This window comes from Passer montanus, unplaced genomic scaffold, assembly GCF_014805655.1.
Source record: "Passer montanus isolate IOZ18808 unplaced genomic scaffold, ASM1480565v1 scaffold66, whole genome shotgun sequence".
NCBI classification, from domain to species: domain Eukaryota; kingdom Metazoa; phylum Chordata; class Aves; order Passeriformes; family Passeridae; genus Passer; species Passer montanus.
The window spans coordinates 1,388,666-1,403,273 of record NW_024371704.1 but is presented as its reverse complement, the minus strand read 5'-3'; the positions used below and the strand labels follow the sequence as shown (position 1 = coordinate 1,403,273).

Genomic DNA, 14,608 nt, shown 5'->3' with positions numbered 1-14,608 from the left:
AAAGAGCATCAACATCTCAAATAAGTTTTGGGACAGGACTCTGAGTACATCAAGCCAGTAATTCGTGTCCTACAGTGGCACAATGAGATTTCTGCTCCATACACTAAAGATTCAGACTGTCCCATTAGCTGAATTTTAAGCAAAATCAGTAATCCAGCAATCCTGTGAAAGGAATCAGGAAATTCTGCTCACCGAACAGAAGCATTCCTTGGAGACAACATACATCAAACATGACTTAAAGGAAGAGAACTTTTATTCAGATGATATCTTAAGGAATTTCCATTCTCATGTGAATGATGAACACTTTTATTATGGGGAGAGGCTGGTTAATCTTTAACCAAGAATTTACAAGAGATTTGTAAAACAAACAACAAACAATTTATGAAGCTTCATGAGATCTTCCTTTTAGTCGGAAGAGTTTGTACTGCGAATGCTACCAGGTCGATAGCTGCCTTAGGAAAGGAAGGAAGGACAAGCTGGGACACCTGAAATGCCCAACAAATCCCTACTGGGAACATCACCTCTGGAAGAGCTGAGGAAACTCAGCCAAAAACCCATGCTGAGGAAAGGGTTCAAAGGAAATGTGTGTGCAGTCCAAAGTGTTTCCAGAAAAACCTTAGGTCACAAATTCATTTCAAAAACATGACAGAGCCATTGGCAGGTGACTGATGTCACCATTTGACATGGCAGGACCCTCGTGGACACGTCTCTCATGGATGCTGAAGCTGATGGAAGGCATTCTTTAGCTCCAATGAATATTAAAAACAGATCTGTGCTCACCTCCCCCCTCTCAGAACCCATGCTCAGAACCCCAACCCATAACACACTCAGTCTCTCTAGCTAATTAACAGGATTTTGAGCAGGTGGAAATGCAATTCTTGCCAAACCACCACGTGTGTTTCATGCTGCAAGAAAGAAATGTGTATGCATACACCAATGTGTCCAGAAAGCTTGAATGGAAAACCCTTTCATGTCAGAAGTTTATTTTTATTGGTAAAATATTAAATAATATACAGAATTAAAAACTGCACTTACACTTCTGAGAAGAAATAATTCTTGGACAAATTATATGCTTGTTCCTGAGATTCCCTACATTTATTCCAGTAGCTGTGCACTCAAGACAGTACAAACCTTTATAATATAATCCTTTTCACAAAGTATTACAAAGTTTCTGCAGCTTCTTTTATTTATACACGCACACACACACGGACTCCCACTCTCACATGGCTGTACAACACTCACACGGGTACAGAGCACACACATACACATGTGCAACCATATGTATGCATGTATGCTAAGAAGAAAATAAAAATAACAACAAGTCCCATAGTTCAGTCTACAGCGGCAAAACTCTTTTAGCAGGGGGATACAGGTTTACATTAGGGTTGCTCACATGCACCACTGTCAAAGGGATTGTTTCTGAACTCCTTTTATAAGAGCACCTTCCAATGAATACATAAAGAAGTGGGACAGCTCCCAGTGTCTTCACTGGCTTTTTGAGTAAACGCTGATGTATTTTTTTTTAAATTTTTAATTTTATTTTTTTTTAATTTAAAAGATTCCTCAACTTGAACTCGGAAGATCTATCACAGAACTAAAAATTCTTACACCTGGGAGGAAAAAAAGGGCTCATTTCCCAGGTTAGCCGGCCGGGGGAGATGCCCGGGCCCGGGTCCCACTGCTCAGCGTGGCCCCGAGAGCAGCAGGAGCCGAGAGCCCTCGGGAAGCTCCCAAAATGTGGCCCAAGGAGTGGGAGCAGCGGGCTGCGCCACCGAACGCGTTGTTCTGCTTCAGCTCAGACACCGGGGGCTGGGCAACGATTTTGGCAATCGATCAGAAGGGGGTACAGTCTCCTCGCCTTTGTTATTATTAAAAAGAAATCTCTTAAATACAGGTTTAAAAGACAAAAGTGGCTACTGTGCATGCGCAGTAACTGCCTTTCCAAGAAACCTCAATGGGATTTTATTCCTTTTTTTTATTACGTACCTAAATACATATTTACACAACAGCGGCTTCAGTCTACTGGGGGGCGGGAGGGAAGGCATTAAAAATACACTATATATAAATACGTATGATATGTAAAACAAGTCCCATCTAAACTTATATAAGACAAGGACAACTCTAAATAAGCTTTTCTGGTCTCTCAGGTAGATAAAAGACACGAGTCCTGTAATTCTTACGCAGGCAAATCTCTCCCTAGAGGAAAGGGCAGTTTTGCCCTAGCTAAGAGATTAGGCCTAATCCAAAATCCATCGTCAAAGTCAACAGGAGTCTCCACTGAGTGGGTTTTGGATCAGACCAAAAGATCTTTTTATTTTTTGTCATTTTTAATAAACATCCATATTAAGTGCTTTTCTTAAAAAAGCTGCAATTAGAAAAGAAGAGGAAGGAAGAGTCAAGAACAGGTATGTCCTTAATTCTGGATGTGGATGTGTTTCAATGCCAACGACAAGCAGGAGGTAAATTATGGGCTTTAGCCTTAATTTACAGTTCCTCATCTTTTGTCAGTAGCAACCAGTTTACTTGAACCATATCTTTCAATGCATTTAGGGTAGAGCGTTTTGTTTCACTGATTTGTGTGGACTGAGGAAGGAACACAGAAACCACTGTACATTAATAAGATGTCAGGGTAAGTATTGCACTTGAACAGAAAAATAACCCAAATGTTGGCGATTTTTGTTTTTAGAATTAATACAAGCAAATCATCCATGTCTGCAATGATCATGTTTAGAAAGCAGGATCCAAGAATGAAGCATAAGAAGCAAATTTGGGGTTGGTAACCCCCACCCTGGAATATAACAGTAGTAAAACTTTTTTTTTAAAGCATTTTCTTCCAACAGGAAAAAAAAATTATATGACTTTTTTTTTAACTTTACAATTTTAAATCTTTCTAAACATTTGCATTAAAAGTTTCCAGTTTCTCATAAAAAGATATATATTTTAGGAAAAAAACCCAAAACAAAACTGAAAATAAAACCAACTAAAAAGGAAGGCAAATATACAGTATTATAATTACATCACTGTAGAGTCATCTTGAAGGTACCCTAGATCTTTAAAGTGTTACAAAGAGTACGTACCTTTTTTTTTTCTCAAATTGACTTTTTTTTTCTTTTTTCTGTTTTTAATAAAAAACTACACTTGAGTACAAAAATATGTAAACAGACTGTACAGCCAATGAACAAAAAAAACCCAAAAACCACCCCCCCAAACCCTTAGACAGCCCAAAGCTACAGGAGATAAGAGCAGGCCCAGACTTAAAGCTCCGAGAAGGAAAAGGGGGAAAGAGAAAAAAGCACAGAAAGCCAGAGGAGACTGCTACATGGTGAGGAAGTGAACGTGTTCAAGCTCTGAGGACACTTGACAAGTCGTCAAATAATTGATCACAGTTTCAGAATCTGAACGACTACAAAAACAACCAAAAAAAAGTCCTTCCCTTGTTACAGCGTGTTCAGGAACGAACATCCATTTCCAGTAAGCAATGTCAAATCCCAGTAAGTGCATAGTAGGGACTCAGTGACCTCCACCCCTGCAAGAAGCTTTTCTTGATGTCACTTGAGGTAAAACTAAATGGCCCAATTTACTGCAAACTGGCCCCGTTGTGCCTCGTGGGAGGAACCCATCCTTTATCCAGCCTGGTGACACAGACAGAGGCTGTGGGTACCCAGGTGCCACCGAGGGCCAGGGATTAAGGCTGCTACACGGGATAAGGGAACGCCTCCAGCACCACGACCCAGGCCTGCTGTGCTGCACCCTGATCCCACAGGTGATGGCAGTGATCAGACAGCCAAAAGCTCCTGTGCACATGCAGATCCAGCCAAAGGGATGGCACGAGGCTGACGGTGCTCAAATGTTTTCCTGGGCTGCAGTGCAGTCGCCTAAACCAACACCTGCTATGGAAAGGAAGTGCTGGCCCCAGCTTTGGGCCATGCTGCTCCCTTTCTCCCAACAGGGTCCACATGGTACCAGCCCCTCTCAAGACATGATCTAATTAGCTTCATTGTCATCCACTCTGTTGAAATACTTCACCTAGTACTGCTAGTCAAAATATCACAGTTTTTTTGTGGGTTTTTTTTTTTCCAACAGTAAAAAAATATCAGTTTTATAACTATGCAGGTTTCTGTTGAAATGGTTGTTTCTGCCCACTGATTAATTAAGCCCCAAGATGAAAAGGAGAAGTTTGTACAGAAGGAGATAGCATGGGAAGTTATCTTCAAAGATGAGGACCCAAGTGTGCACACTGACAATCACCTTTCCAAAGGCTGGAAGCAAACAGGAGCCAGGAATCTGCACGATCAACTGGGAAGGCAGGTGAATTAAACAGACACTGGTTCTACTGTTTTCTTGGCCTGTTAAGCATGCAGCATGGCAAAGCCTGAGCCCAGCCTTCCTCCTCTGCACATTTCAGAGCTGGGTACAGAGAAGGACACAACCCACCTTTTATGGTGGGATTGTAGGAGGTCCAATTAGAAACCAAACTAGAAACAGTGATGTTCTCCTTTGCTTACATCTCAGAACACATCAATGGGATAAAAGGGAATCTTCACTACGAAGCAAATTCTAGCTCTTTTCTACCTAACTGCCCCCCTCCCCACCCCTCTTTGGCTTCCTGGGCCCAGCAGAGGGGGTGGCTCTGGGCTCTTGCAGGGCTCAGGCTCTGCCCAAAGCCTGCTGGCCCGGCCACCTTGCCCACAGTGGCCCTTCTGCCTTGGCTGTGCTGGCACACTCAGCTCTGCAGCCCTGCAGGGGGAACAAGTGCACCTGAAACCAGGTCACCAAGGCCTGGGAAAGTCCCAGAAGTGGCACTGTGCTTGTCACCGCAGTGCTCCACCTCGTGAGCCCCCTGAATGCCTCCTACTGATGAGCTCCTCTGGTCTCTGTGCCAGTTGCATGACAGGCAAACCTGCAAACCACTTCCAAAGGACACATTCCAGGGATTCACTACGAAGCAAATTCTAGCTCTTTTCTACCTAACTGCCCCCCTCCCCACCCCTCTTTGGCTTCCTGGGCCCAGCAGAGGGGGTGGCTCTGGGCTCTTGCAGGGCTCAGGCTCTGCCCAAAGCCTGCTGGCCCGGCCACCTTGCCCACAGTGGCCCTTCTGCCTTGGCTGTGCTGGCACACTCAGCTCTGCAGCCCTGCAGGGGGAACAAGTGCACCTGAAACCAGGTCACCAAGGCCTGGGAAAGTCCCAGAAGTGGCACTGTGCTTGTCACCGCAGTGCTCCACCTCGTGAGCCCCCTGAATGCCTCCTACTGATGAGCTCCTCTGGTCTCTGTGCACGACAGGCAAACCTGCAAACCACTTCCAAAGGACATATTCCAGGGTGAAGCAAGAAGCAAATGCTTTAAAGGCTGCTCCCACACCTAATGGGAACACTAAAGCAGAGCAAAGTCCACTTCCAAGGGTGCTTTACTTAAAGAGGGAGGAAACAGGAGACAATTCCCTGCCTCTCTGGAGGGCAGGGTGCAGCTGGGGGCTCCCACAGTAAGTCCTGGCATTGTGCTGGGGATGTTGTGCTCCCTGGGACCAGCTACAGACCAGCTCTGGCTGGATAGCTGGAATGTACTTTGCTGGGGTAATTTTCAGCCCTTCCCACTCCTAAAAGCTGTCTGACTCCAGGAAATCTCACAGCAAAGTACTGAACAGGGTCCTCTCTCTGAGCCAAGCTGCCAAGGAGGGTGCAGAGCAGGAGAAGGGACGTTTCCTTTGGGTTGGTTTTTGTTGTGCATTCTGAAAGGGTCTGGTAGGATATCACAAACGACATCAGGATCTCCCAAAATGCATTTGGAAAAGGCACATATACAATAAAGCATACCTCTAACTACACAATACCATATATATATATATATATATATAAATGTACTTTCTCAAGCTCTCCAGCTGCCCCAGACCACAGGCCATCCACTTTTGTTTTTAAATGCTATTAAGCCAAGCTAAAATGTGAACTACTAGCAGAAAAGCCAATTTCATCACCCTTTTCCTAAAATCCCACAGACTTTAGGTGACTCTGGCAGCCTCCCTCATTACATGAAAAAGCACAGCAAGAGTTAAGGAAAGGAATTTATCCAGTGAAGGAACTGCATTACTGTAGCTCCTGCCCTTGGCTGAAATAAGCACCTTTGCTGCAGTTATCTCCAAAGTTTCTTTGTGGAGGAAGGAGTGTCTGTTGTCTGGCTTCTTTCAGATCAGAACAAGCTAGCCCAGGGGCTGGGCAACAGTAATAATGCCCCATGAAAGCACAGTTTTCAAGGGTTGGGTTTCATTACTGACAGCACAAATTTAGGGAAGCCCTTGTAAACAGAAAGAAATTTGCAAACTCTGACAAATGAGAATTTCTTCACCTTGCAGTAAACATAATTCAGGTCCTCTTGGCTACTTTGTGAGCTGGGTCCTAACATGCAGAAACCAGTACCACTAAAAATCAGGCCCATTAACCCATTTAAAATCTTCCTCTCTGCTACAGACCACTACAGGTTAATGCCTAGACACCTTTCACATCACATCATAGATGAAAGCACTTTTTAAGGAGAATAAAATTATTTTAATCCCATAAGTTACTGAGTAAAGAGCAGGCTTTACTGAAAAATGCAATATATTTTGATGTGCACTCCTAACTGATTACAAAGAGAGGTGGCTGTAAAATTAATCAGTCATAACTGCAGATATATAGATAATGCCCTTTGCTCCAAGGATATGGATCACACCAAAAGCAGAATAATCAGTCACACTTCTCTTTAAATTAATAGGGTTGTAATCCTCTAAACTGAGTCAGAATATTGCCATTTTTGATGTAAAAGAAGCAAAAGGGTTTACTGGCAGAGAAGTGCACCGATTTTTTTTTTAAATGAAAATGGGGAATGCTCATAGAAAGCATAGGAAGCCAATTCTAAATTTGCAAATGTATGTTTCTAACCGGAAACCTGATTCCAAGAATTTCAAAAGAGTCCAATAAAAATCAACCAGATTCGATTTCCAGCACCAAATACTCAGAACAAACGGATTTAGAGGCCAAGGATTAGCTACTGAAATTCCTAGTACACTATGAATGACTAATGAACTTGATGAAACTCAAGAGCTTTTCTTAGAAATCCAATTCTTGCAGAGAGCAAGCAAGAAAAAACACCCAAAGAAATCTCTGCTGCCCCATTTTGCTCACTTTGTGAAGGAACAAACTGCATTACATAAAGCTCTCTAATAATTTTCAGTACGTATTGAATTCTAAAGTACATGTTAATTCAAAATTTTGTTCAAAATTTGAACTGGAATTTAATATTTCTTCTTTTCCTCACTCTAGGATAAAAGTCTCCGGTGAATGTTTAGAAAAGGACATTGATAGTAAAAAATCAATGTGATCCCTCAAGTTTCTACCTCTCCAAAAAATGTAGTTTCTGTAAGATAAGTCCCCAGTGCCTCCCCAGTTCCCTGTGCCCGTGACACCAGGACATACAGACCTCACCTGCTATCATGAGCTCAAGAAGCTGGACTTAACTGAAGCCAGCTCCAAAATCAGTGGCCCTTCCCATGTGATCCTTTAGACACCCACAGAACACACCTTACTGGAGGTAGCAGTGAACCATCAGTGAACCAAAGGCACACTAACGAGCTGCAGATGTAATTGCAGCCAACTGATCTGTGCATACACAAGAGATTCTCTACCTTTCCCGTATTCTGGTGCTTTCCCAAACAAAGGCAGAAATTTTAAACACTTTTTCCCTAGTGCTAGCTATTCCAAGAAACCACAGCCTGATGTTCTTTCACTGACCACAGAGGGGAGAACGGAGTGTTTCCCCCAGAGACTGAAAGGATTTGCCGGCAACCTTTCTCTCTAGCTTGGGCATGTGTTTTTCTGGAGGCCCAGGAAAGCCCAGCAGCCCTCAAGGCCCAAGAACCTTTCCCTTTCCACTTTATTCTCAAAGGACCTTTCCTGCCTCAGCAAATCATCACCACTTTTTTCTTTTCTGAATTTCCAGGCACATCCTGACATGAAGCATGGCTGGCTGCCTCCTAAGCCCACCTCCCTCACTGCAGAGAATCAGCCACACAGAATAAAGCGATGCCCTCCAGCATCTCCCTGCTTTTCTCCTGCACAAACGCCTTTGGCTGCACCAGGCACAAGACAATGAGAATGGTCCAGAGGATGGCACTGGGTCATTTGCCCCAGGTCCTCTACATTAGGGTGAAGAAAGAAGGAGGGGGAGGAACCCAACGACATTAAGAACAATGTTGGGAATAGATCTTTAAATCTGTCTCTCCAAAGCCTGCATATTCCCAGCCTTGATAGGTCTCACATTACACAAGATGACATTTCTCTCCATATTGTATTATAATTAATAGGCTACTGCAAGACTTTACCAGCTCCTACTTAATAGCATTGCAGTGCTGGGAAGCAGTCATCAGGTAATCTGGCCATGATCTACTGTATTCTTTCTAAACACAGGTTCTAGCTGCCAAGAATGTCACCATAAAAAGATTTCAATCAATACCTTTCAGCTCCTACTTTCAAATGCTCCAGGTCTAGGAAGAGAAGAAGGAAAAAACCCAGTACCCTCAAAACGAACAGCAAACTGGCATATGCATCAAGAGCACAGATTGGAGGGAGCAGATGGGAATTCATTATGGCCTGATCTTGCTCTCTCTTTTATACTTTAGTAACTTTATCCTTTGGAAAAGGTCTCCCCAGGCGTGTGGGGACCGTGTGTGCGGAGGGGGTTAAACCCATCCAGATCTTTCCATTCTCAAGCTGTGCTCTTGTTGCCAAACAACAACATTTCAATTGTGATTGGTACAAACAGTTGGGTTTCAATGGCAATCTGTCCTGTAGGTTTAAGCCCAGTTTTTACTGATGCAACTTGCCTGGTGCTTGCTGGCTTTGTTATTTACTGAGAGAGAAAGAAAGGAGACAAAACAGATCAGTGGACTTGTTTCTTTGTCCAGTCTGTAGGTCAAGGACTCTCTCTCTGGAGTGTGTTTCACCACTTGCTTTCCCTACAGGGAAATTATTAAATTAGGAACAAAAATGAAATCTTGAATTCCAAATCAATACACAGCACCTACATCTCCACTTATCCCTTTCAGAAGAAGCAGGGAAGATCATATGTAACCTGTTGGTTTGCTGGGCTTCTGTGCTCACCAGGAGCCAAAGCTATCCAGCAAAACCTGCTAATACCTTCACCCCTAAATGAAGCAAAATTGATGATAGACAAACAAAAGGAAGTCAGTGGTTCAGCAAATTAGGAAGTAAGAAGTCAATAAGAGAAAAAAACCAGTCAAGGTTGGGATCCTGATGTAGCTGAAGTAGTTGGGGCAGTTCCATTAAATTCCATGGAGCCAAGAGGATTAATGCTGGCCAAGGATCTGGCTCCTAACGCTTTCCGAGCTGCAAGTCTCAGTTTAGGCTGTTGCCAAGAGGTTAACACTGTGATAGTAGAATGAGAAAGTATTTACATAATTATGTATCTATATATACCTATATTTAAAGAACACTTTGCTACCAGTACCTTTGTCATTTTTAAATCCTTAATTTTAACCCAAAAGTATTTCTGAAGAGCAGCAGAACCTCTTGAGTAAACTACAGACTCTCACCCACTCCTAGGCCACTTACTGTCCTAGAAGCAAGTTTAAATGTTATTTCTAAATGTTCTTTCTTAAAACTTAGGGTGCAACTAAAGAAATAAGGCTTCCAAGGGTCTCTAAGAAGCCAGTGAGACAACACACAGGCATGAAGTAACAGAATATCAACAATTCTAAAAAAAGGTGCTTTATAAGTTAAGGAAAATAAAAACACAAAGCCTCAAACTTACCACAGAAGGCCCTCAGACTTATGAAACTAAACTGCTGTAATGTGGTACAGTGTTAAGACATACATTTATCTTTTTTTTTTCTTTTCATTTATTTACATTCTAGAGGGGCAATACACACTGAACCCAGGAAAACAGCTCAGCCTTGAAAGTAATTTTGAGAGGAATATTGACTTTGATTCATGCTCCTAACTCCCTACCAGTTTTGCTTTAAAAATAATTGTTCATTCTGCAGAACAAAGTTCCCCCCCTTTCCTCCAGCCACCAAAAGCTCGCACCATATCTTCACATTAGAAAAAGGCTCTCCTCTGAAATGTTTCTACCTATTCCTCTGAAATTCCAAATGAGTGGCATCTTGTTGGGACTTGAAAGCACCTGGCATGGTTGAGCGACATCCCAAAAGAGGACATGGTGTACAACTGACTGAGACGGACACAGACTGCCTTCCAATTCCCACAGAAAGCAAGGCGGGTCACTCCCCAAAAACTGATTGCCACAACAAACCCCTCTTTTATCCATTCCCTTCCTTCTTTCCATCCTTAAGCTGGGCAGAGCAAATGAGGTTGGGTCCACCAAAAATAAGGTTAATAATAATAATTAAACAACGGCAACAACAACAACAGCAACAACAACAAAATAGGCGTCTCAATGTCTGAGGAAAAGTGGGATTGTAAGTGCAGTATTTCTTCATGTGCAGTTCTTCTACTTCATAGGAGTCCCCTTTGGATGAGAAGGCCTAGCGGAATGTGTGCTCCCCCCGGACTATGTGCGACGAGAACTCATAGCGGTCCTGGCTCCGGTAGCCACAGATGTTGCACTCCAGCGGGTCCCGGTAGCCGTGGCAGCCCATGTGGATGGTGTACATGACATGGTCCAGGAAGAGGACGCGACAGTGCTCGCACTTGAAAGCCCTAATCTGCTCCCCTTCTCCGTTGATCACCTTGTACATATCCTTTAAAGAGCCCTTAGAAGCTTTTGTGACATCCAAAGGCTTGGCCTCCTCCTTCACATAAGCCGGGTTTGGCTTGATCTTGGGGGTTAAGGCAGCGTTTCCTGGGTAGGACTGGCGGTCGTCGTGGCTGCTGTCTGAGTCAGTAGAATCCAGGCAGCTATTGCTGGGGGAGCCCTCTCGATCCTGGATTCGACTCTTTGGTCTGATGAGGGAGATGGGGCCATCCATGTTGTTCTCGTGGCTGTCGGCTGTTTCCCTGCTGATGGGCCTCTCTATCCTGCTGGGATGATAGACCTGAGCGTAAGCTGAGCTGATGACCGGGGCCACCTCTGCAATTGTGCTCGGTGTGTGCTGCATCAGGGGGTGAAGTGCCTCAGCTCCAAGGTAGGTGATTGCATTGGTGATGGCTTGGTCCATCATGTGAGACTGCATCAGCTCAGCCTCCTTGTCATAGCTTAGGTTCATATCAAAGGGGATATCTGGATAGCCAAATCTCATGAACTTTTCACCTAAGAGATAAAAGCAAATCCATGAGCAAAATCAGCGTAATCACGGCAATGTTTCACTGCAAAAGAGACAGAAACCTCCTGACTTGGGGTGAAACTATTCCAGAGTCTAAAGTTAACCTCCTTCTAATTTATTACTGACTTCCTATAAAGTTCCTGTCCTGAGGAGATGGGTAAAACAATAACCTCACAAAGAGCTTTCTTTTTTTTTTTTTTTTTTTTTTTTTAAATTTATTCCAGGTGAAACATGTGGTTGCAGCAACTTCCAGAGTAATTCCAAATCTTCAACTGAGCCTGACTGTGCCCACACTTCAAGTTAGGAAATACATGTCAACTGGTAGATAATGGATTGAAATATTGAGGCCACTGAAGTTCTGACAGAGTATGCCATTAGACATACTCTCCCCAAAATTCAAGGGACCATTTCACATGTGACCCACAATCTGAGGTGCCTCACACCCACCTTACAACAGGGCTGAACAGTGAGAAACCCAAACAACAGGTACAGGGGGTTTGTTATGGTGGCACCTTTAGAGCCACAAGATGTAAATCCTTTAACTAGCAGAAAAAACCCCAAACATTAAATGAGAGCACGTGGCCAAGAATGAAGCCATTTACAGGAGCAGTGGAGGTTGATCTTTGCAGTTTTCCTCTCTCTCTCTCAAAAAAAAAGAGATTTTATCCTTTTTTGACTGAGAAAAACAATACATATACACAGCCCTCCCTTCCAGTGTCTATTTAGGCAAGAAAACAAACAGAGAAACCAAGCGTATAGCTTAGTTTCACTTGGTAAAAGACAAAAGCACCTTTCACTGACACAGGATAAATTTATAGATATTGATGTCAGCTGAAGCTGGCTGGTTCATCACTGTGAATCCTAACTCACATCCTTGTAACCTTTTAACATCAATGGCATGACAGGTGTGCAAAACCAGAACCACATGCTGGTACATTATGGCAGTCACAGGGCACACATCACAGCTCTCCTTGGAGGTGAACAAGTTGACCACTGCTTACACCAGGGCTCAGCTCAGCAGCACTGCTTTTTCAGTGATGTCCTTGGAGAGTCAGGACAGGCAGAGCTCATGGAATACCTTCTTCTTAAACAGGAAATGTTATATGTATATGATACAAGATGCACATGCTCCTGTGTATTCACACATGCAATTAGCTGGTTGTTGACAGCTAACTTTTAAGGCTGATTTTATGAAGTCTGATAAATAATATTGGTTGGTTTTCATTGTCTTTGTTATTTCACTTCCTTGGTACATAAAACTTTTTTTTTCCAGTAGCGTAAGTTAATATATTCAAGAAGTCACTACTTACAAGTGGTTTGGCTACTCAAGAATTAAATTACTCAAGAAGCTTCTTCTATCACCTTTTGCCAAAATTGCTTGGAACACAATGTGTATAAACCACTATAAGAAACAGAACTGTAATCCCAAATCTCTTCCAAATTGCATTAGTACATTTCAACACAGCTATCACTCAGCATTTTATTTTTGACTGTAATAATTCATTCCACTTAGCGTGACTTATTCTAAAGTGATGCATAGAGAAGAACCACGATGTCCTTAGAGATGATGATGCATCACTTCTGCTGGGCAACTTAGCTATACAAGATGCACATGCTCCTGTGTATTCACACATGCAATTAGCTGGTTGTTGACAGCTAACTTTTAAGGCTGATTTTATGAAGTCTGATAAATAATATTGGTTGGTTTTCATTGTCTTTGTTATTTCACTTCCTTGGTACATAAAACTTTTTTTTTCCAGTAGCGTAAGTTAATATATTCAAGAAGTCACTACTTACAAGTGGTTTGGCTACTCAAGAACTAAATTACTCAAGAAGCTTCTTCTATCACCTTTTGCCAAAATTGCTTGGAACACAATGTGTATAAACCACTATAAGAAACAGAACTGTAATCCCAAATCTCTTCCAAATTGCATTAGTACATTTCAACACAGCTATCACTCAGCATTTTATTTTTGACTGTAATAATTCATTCCACTTAGCGTGACTTATTCTAAAGTGATGCATAGAGAAGAACCACGATGTCCTTAGAGATGATGCATCACTTCTGCGGGCAACTTAGCCCTGATTATCAAGGTAATTAAATGTAAGTCTGAAGTGAAGCACATGGATATTCCTCCTCTGTTCAGCAATACTGTTCACATGGCTGGACACCATACCATGCTTGTGTACCTATGATGTGTACTCAGCAATGGTCCTGGTAATCTGACACCACTTGTAGATGATTCTTGCCACCAAACATCCTCCTTTCAGTGTTTTGCTATGGTCTGGCAGCCTGTGATGGCTGTACTGCTACAGACAGGATGGACAGCTCTGCAACTGGATGTGGCTCCAGCCTCCCATGAAACAGTGCAAACTTCCCAAGAGGGGCAAAGAGGGAGTGGAGCAAGCTCTAGGAGACAAATGTGTCTGGTGCCCACTGGTGCCTGTCACCTGCTCTGGCCTCCTGTGTCATTCTTGTGTTTGGATAAAGAAGTGGACGTGGTGAGGGTCTGATCCAGCTGCCAAACACGCTGTCAGTCCTTTGTAGGCTTTACAGATGAAGAAATATTACCCATCCTTTATGGGCTACTTGCATAAATGATGCAAACCTTATTTTGATTCCTTTCATCATCCATGTTTAGTTACTCCAGCACAGACAGCAAAGAAAGCTGTAAATTGCCAGTGACCTGAATTATTTATTCCTTTAATTATGAACCAGTTCCAAAGATGTCACAGCCTGAGAAATGGAGTGTGACAAAAAAAAGCAAAATAAATGATAACATGGGAAGGAGAGGGCGTAAAACGCAGAGCTCAGAAGTAACCAATAAACAATCCAATAGCCCAGTACAATGTGGTTTCCAAATTAAATTCCTCTTTAGCCAATTCTATACTTAAAAATCAGCTAATCAGACCAATCATTCTGAATTTTCATTTAAGCTGTGCTCAAAGTCTATTTATCCTTGCCCTACATTAGTGAAGTAGAAGAAAAAACTTTCTCCCCTCTGGCCATATGACATTCAAATAAACCCCGAAACAGGTATTTGAAGCTAGATCAAAGCACACAGACACAGCTGTCCTGTGATACCTGTAGTTCATCTCATCAAGTATCTAAAGCAGCTGCAGTGCTGGACACTTGGGAGAAAGCTACAAGAAACCTTGGAGGAAGCTGTTCCAGCATTTCCCCCTGGGGAAGTTTCTCCCTGACCCCCATTAACCAGAAGCTGAGTGTAATTTGGCAGCTGGCTGATCTTCATCTGTTCTGAGATGCCCGTGTATTTTTAATTCTTACTCTAACAACCATGGTCTTATCGTAAGCCACATAAATGTCTCCTTTTGCATC

At 42.8% G+C, this 14,608-nt stretch overlaps 1 protein-coding gene across 6 annotated transcripts in view; it reads right to left on the bottom strand.

The window, feature by feature from the left end:
* Positions 1–966: 966 nt before the first annotated feature.
* The window catches only part of IKZF2 (IKAROS family zinc finger 2), a 119,258-nt gene continuing 105,616 nt past the window's right edge, over positions 967–14,608 (bottom strand). For all 6 annotated transcript variants that reach the window (XM_039728698.1, XM_039728696.1, XM_039728699.1 and 3 more), the window contains 2 exons: positions 5,289–11,255; positions 967–4,900 (listed from right to left, as the gene is read on the bottom strand). In XM_039728698.1, coding sequence (XP_039584632.1) covers positions 10,531–11,255 — 725 coding nt within the window. In that variant the 3' untranslated portion in view covers positions 967–4,900; positions 5,289–10,530. The remainder of the gene's footprint in view (positions 4,901–5,288; positions 11,256–14,608) is intronic.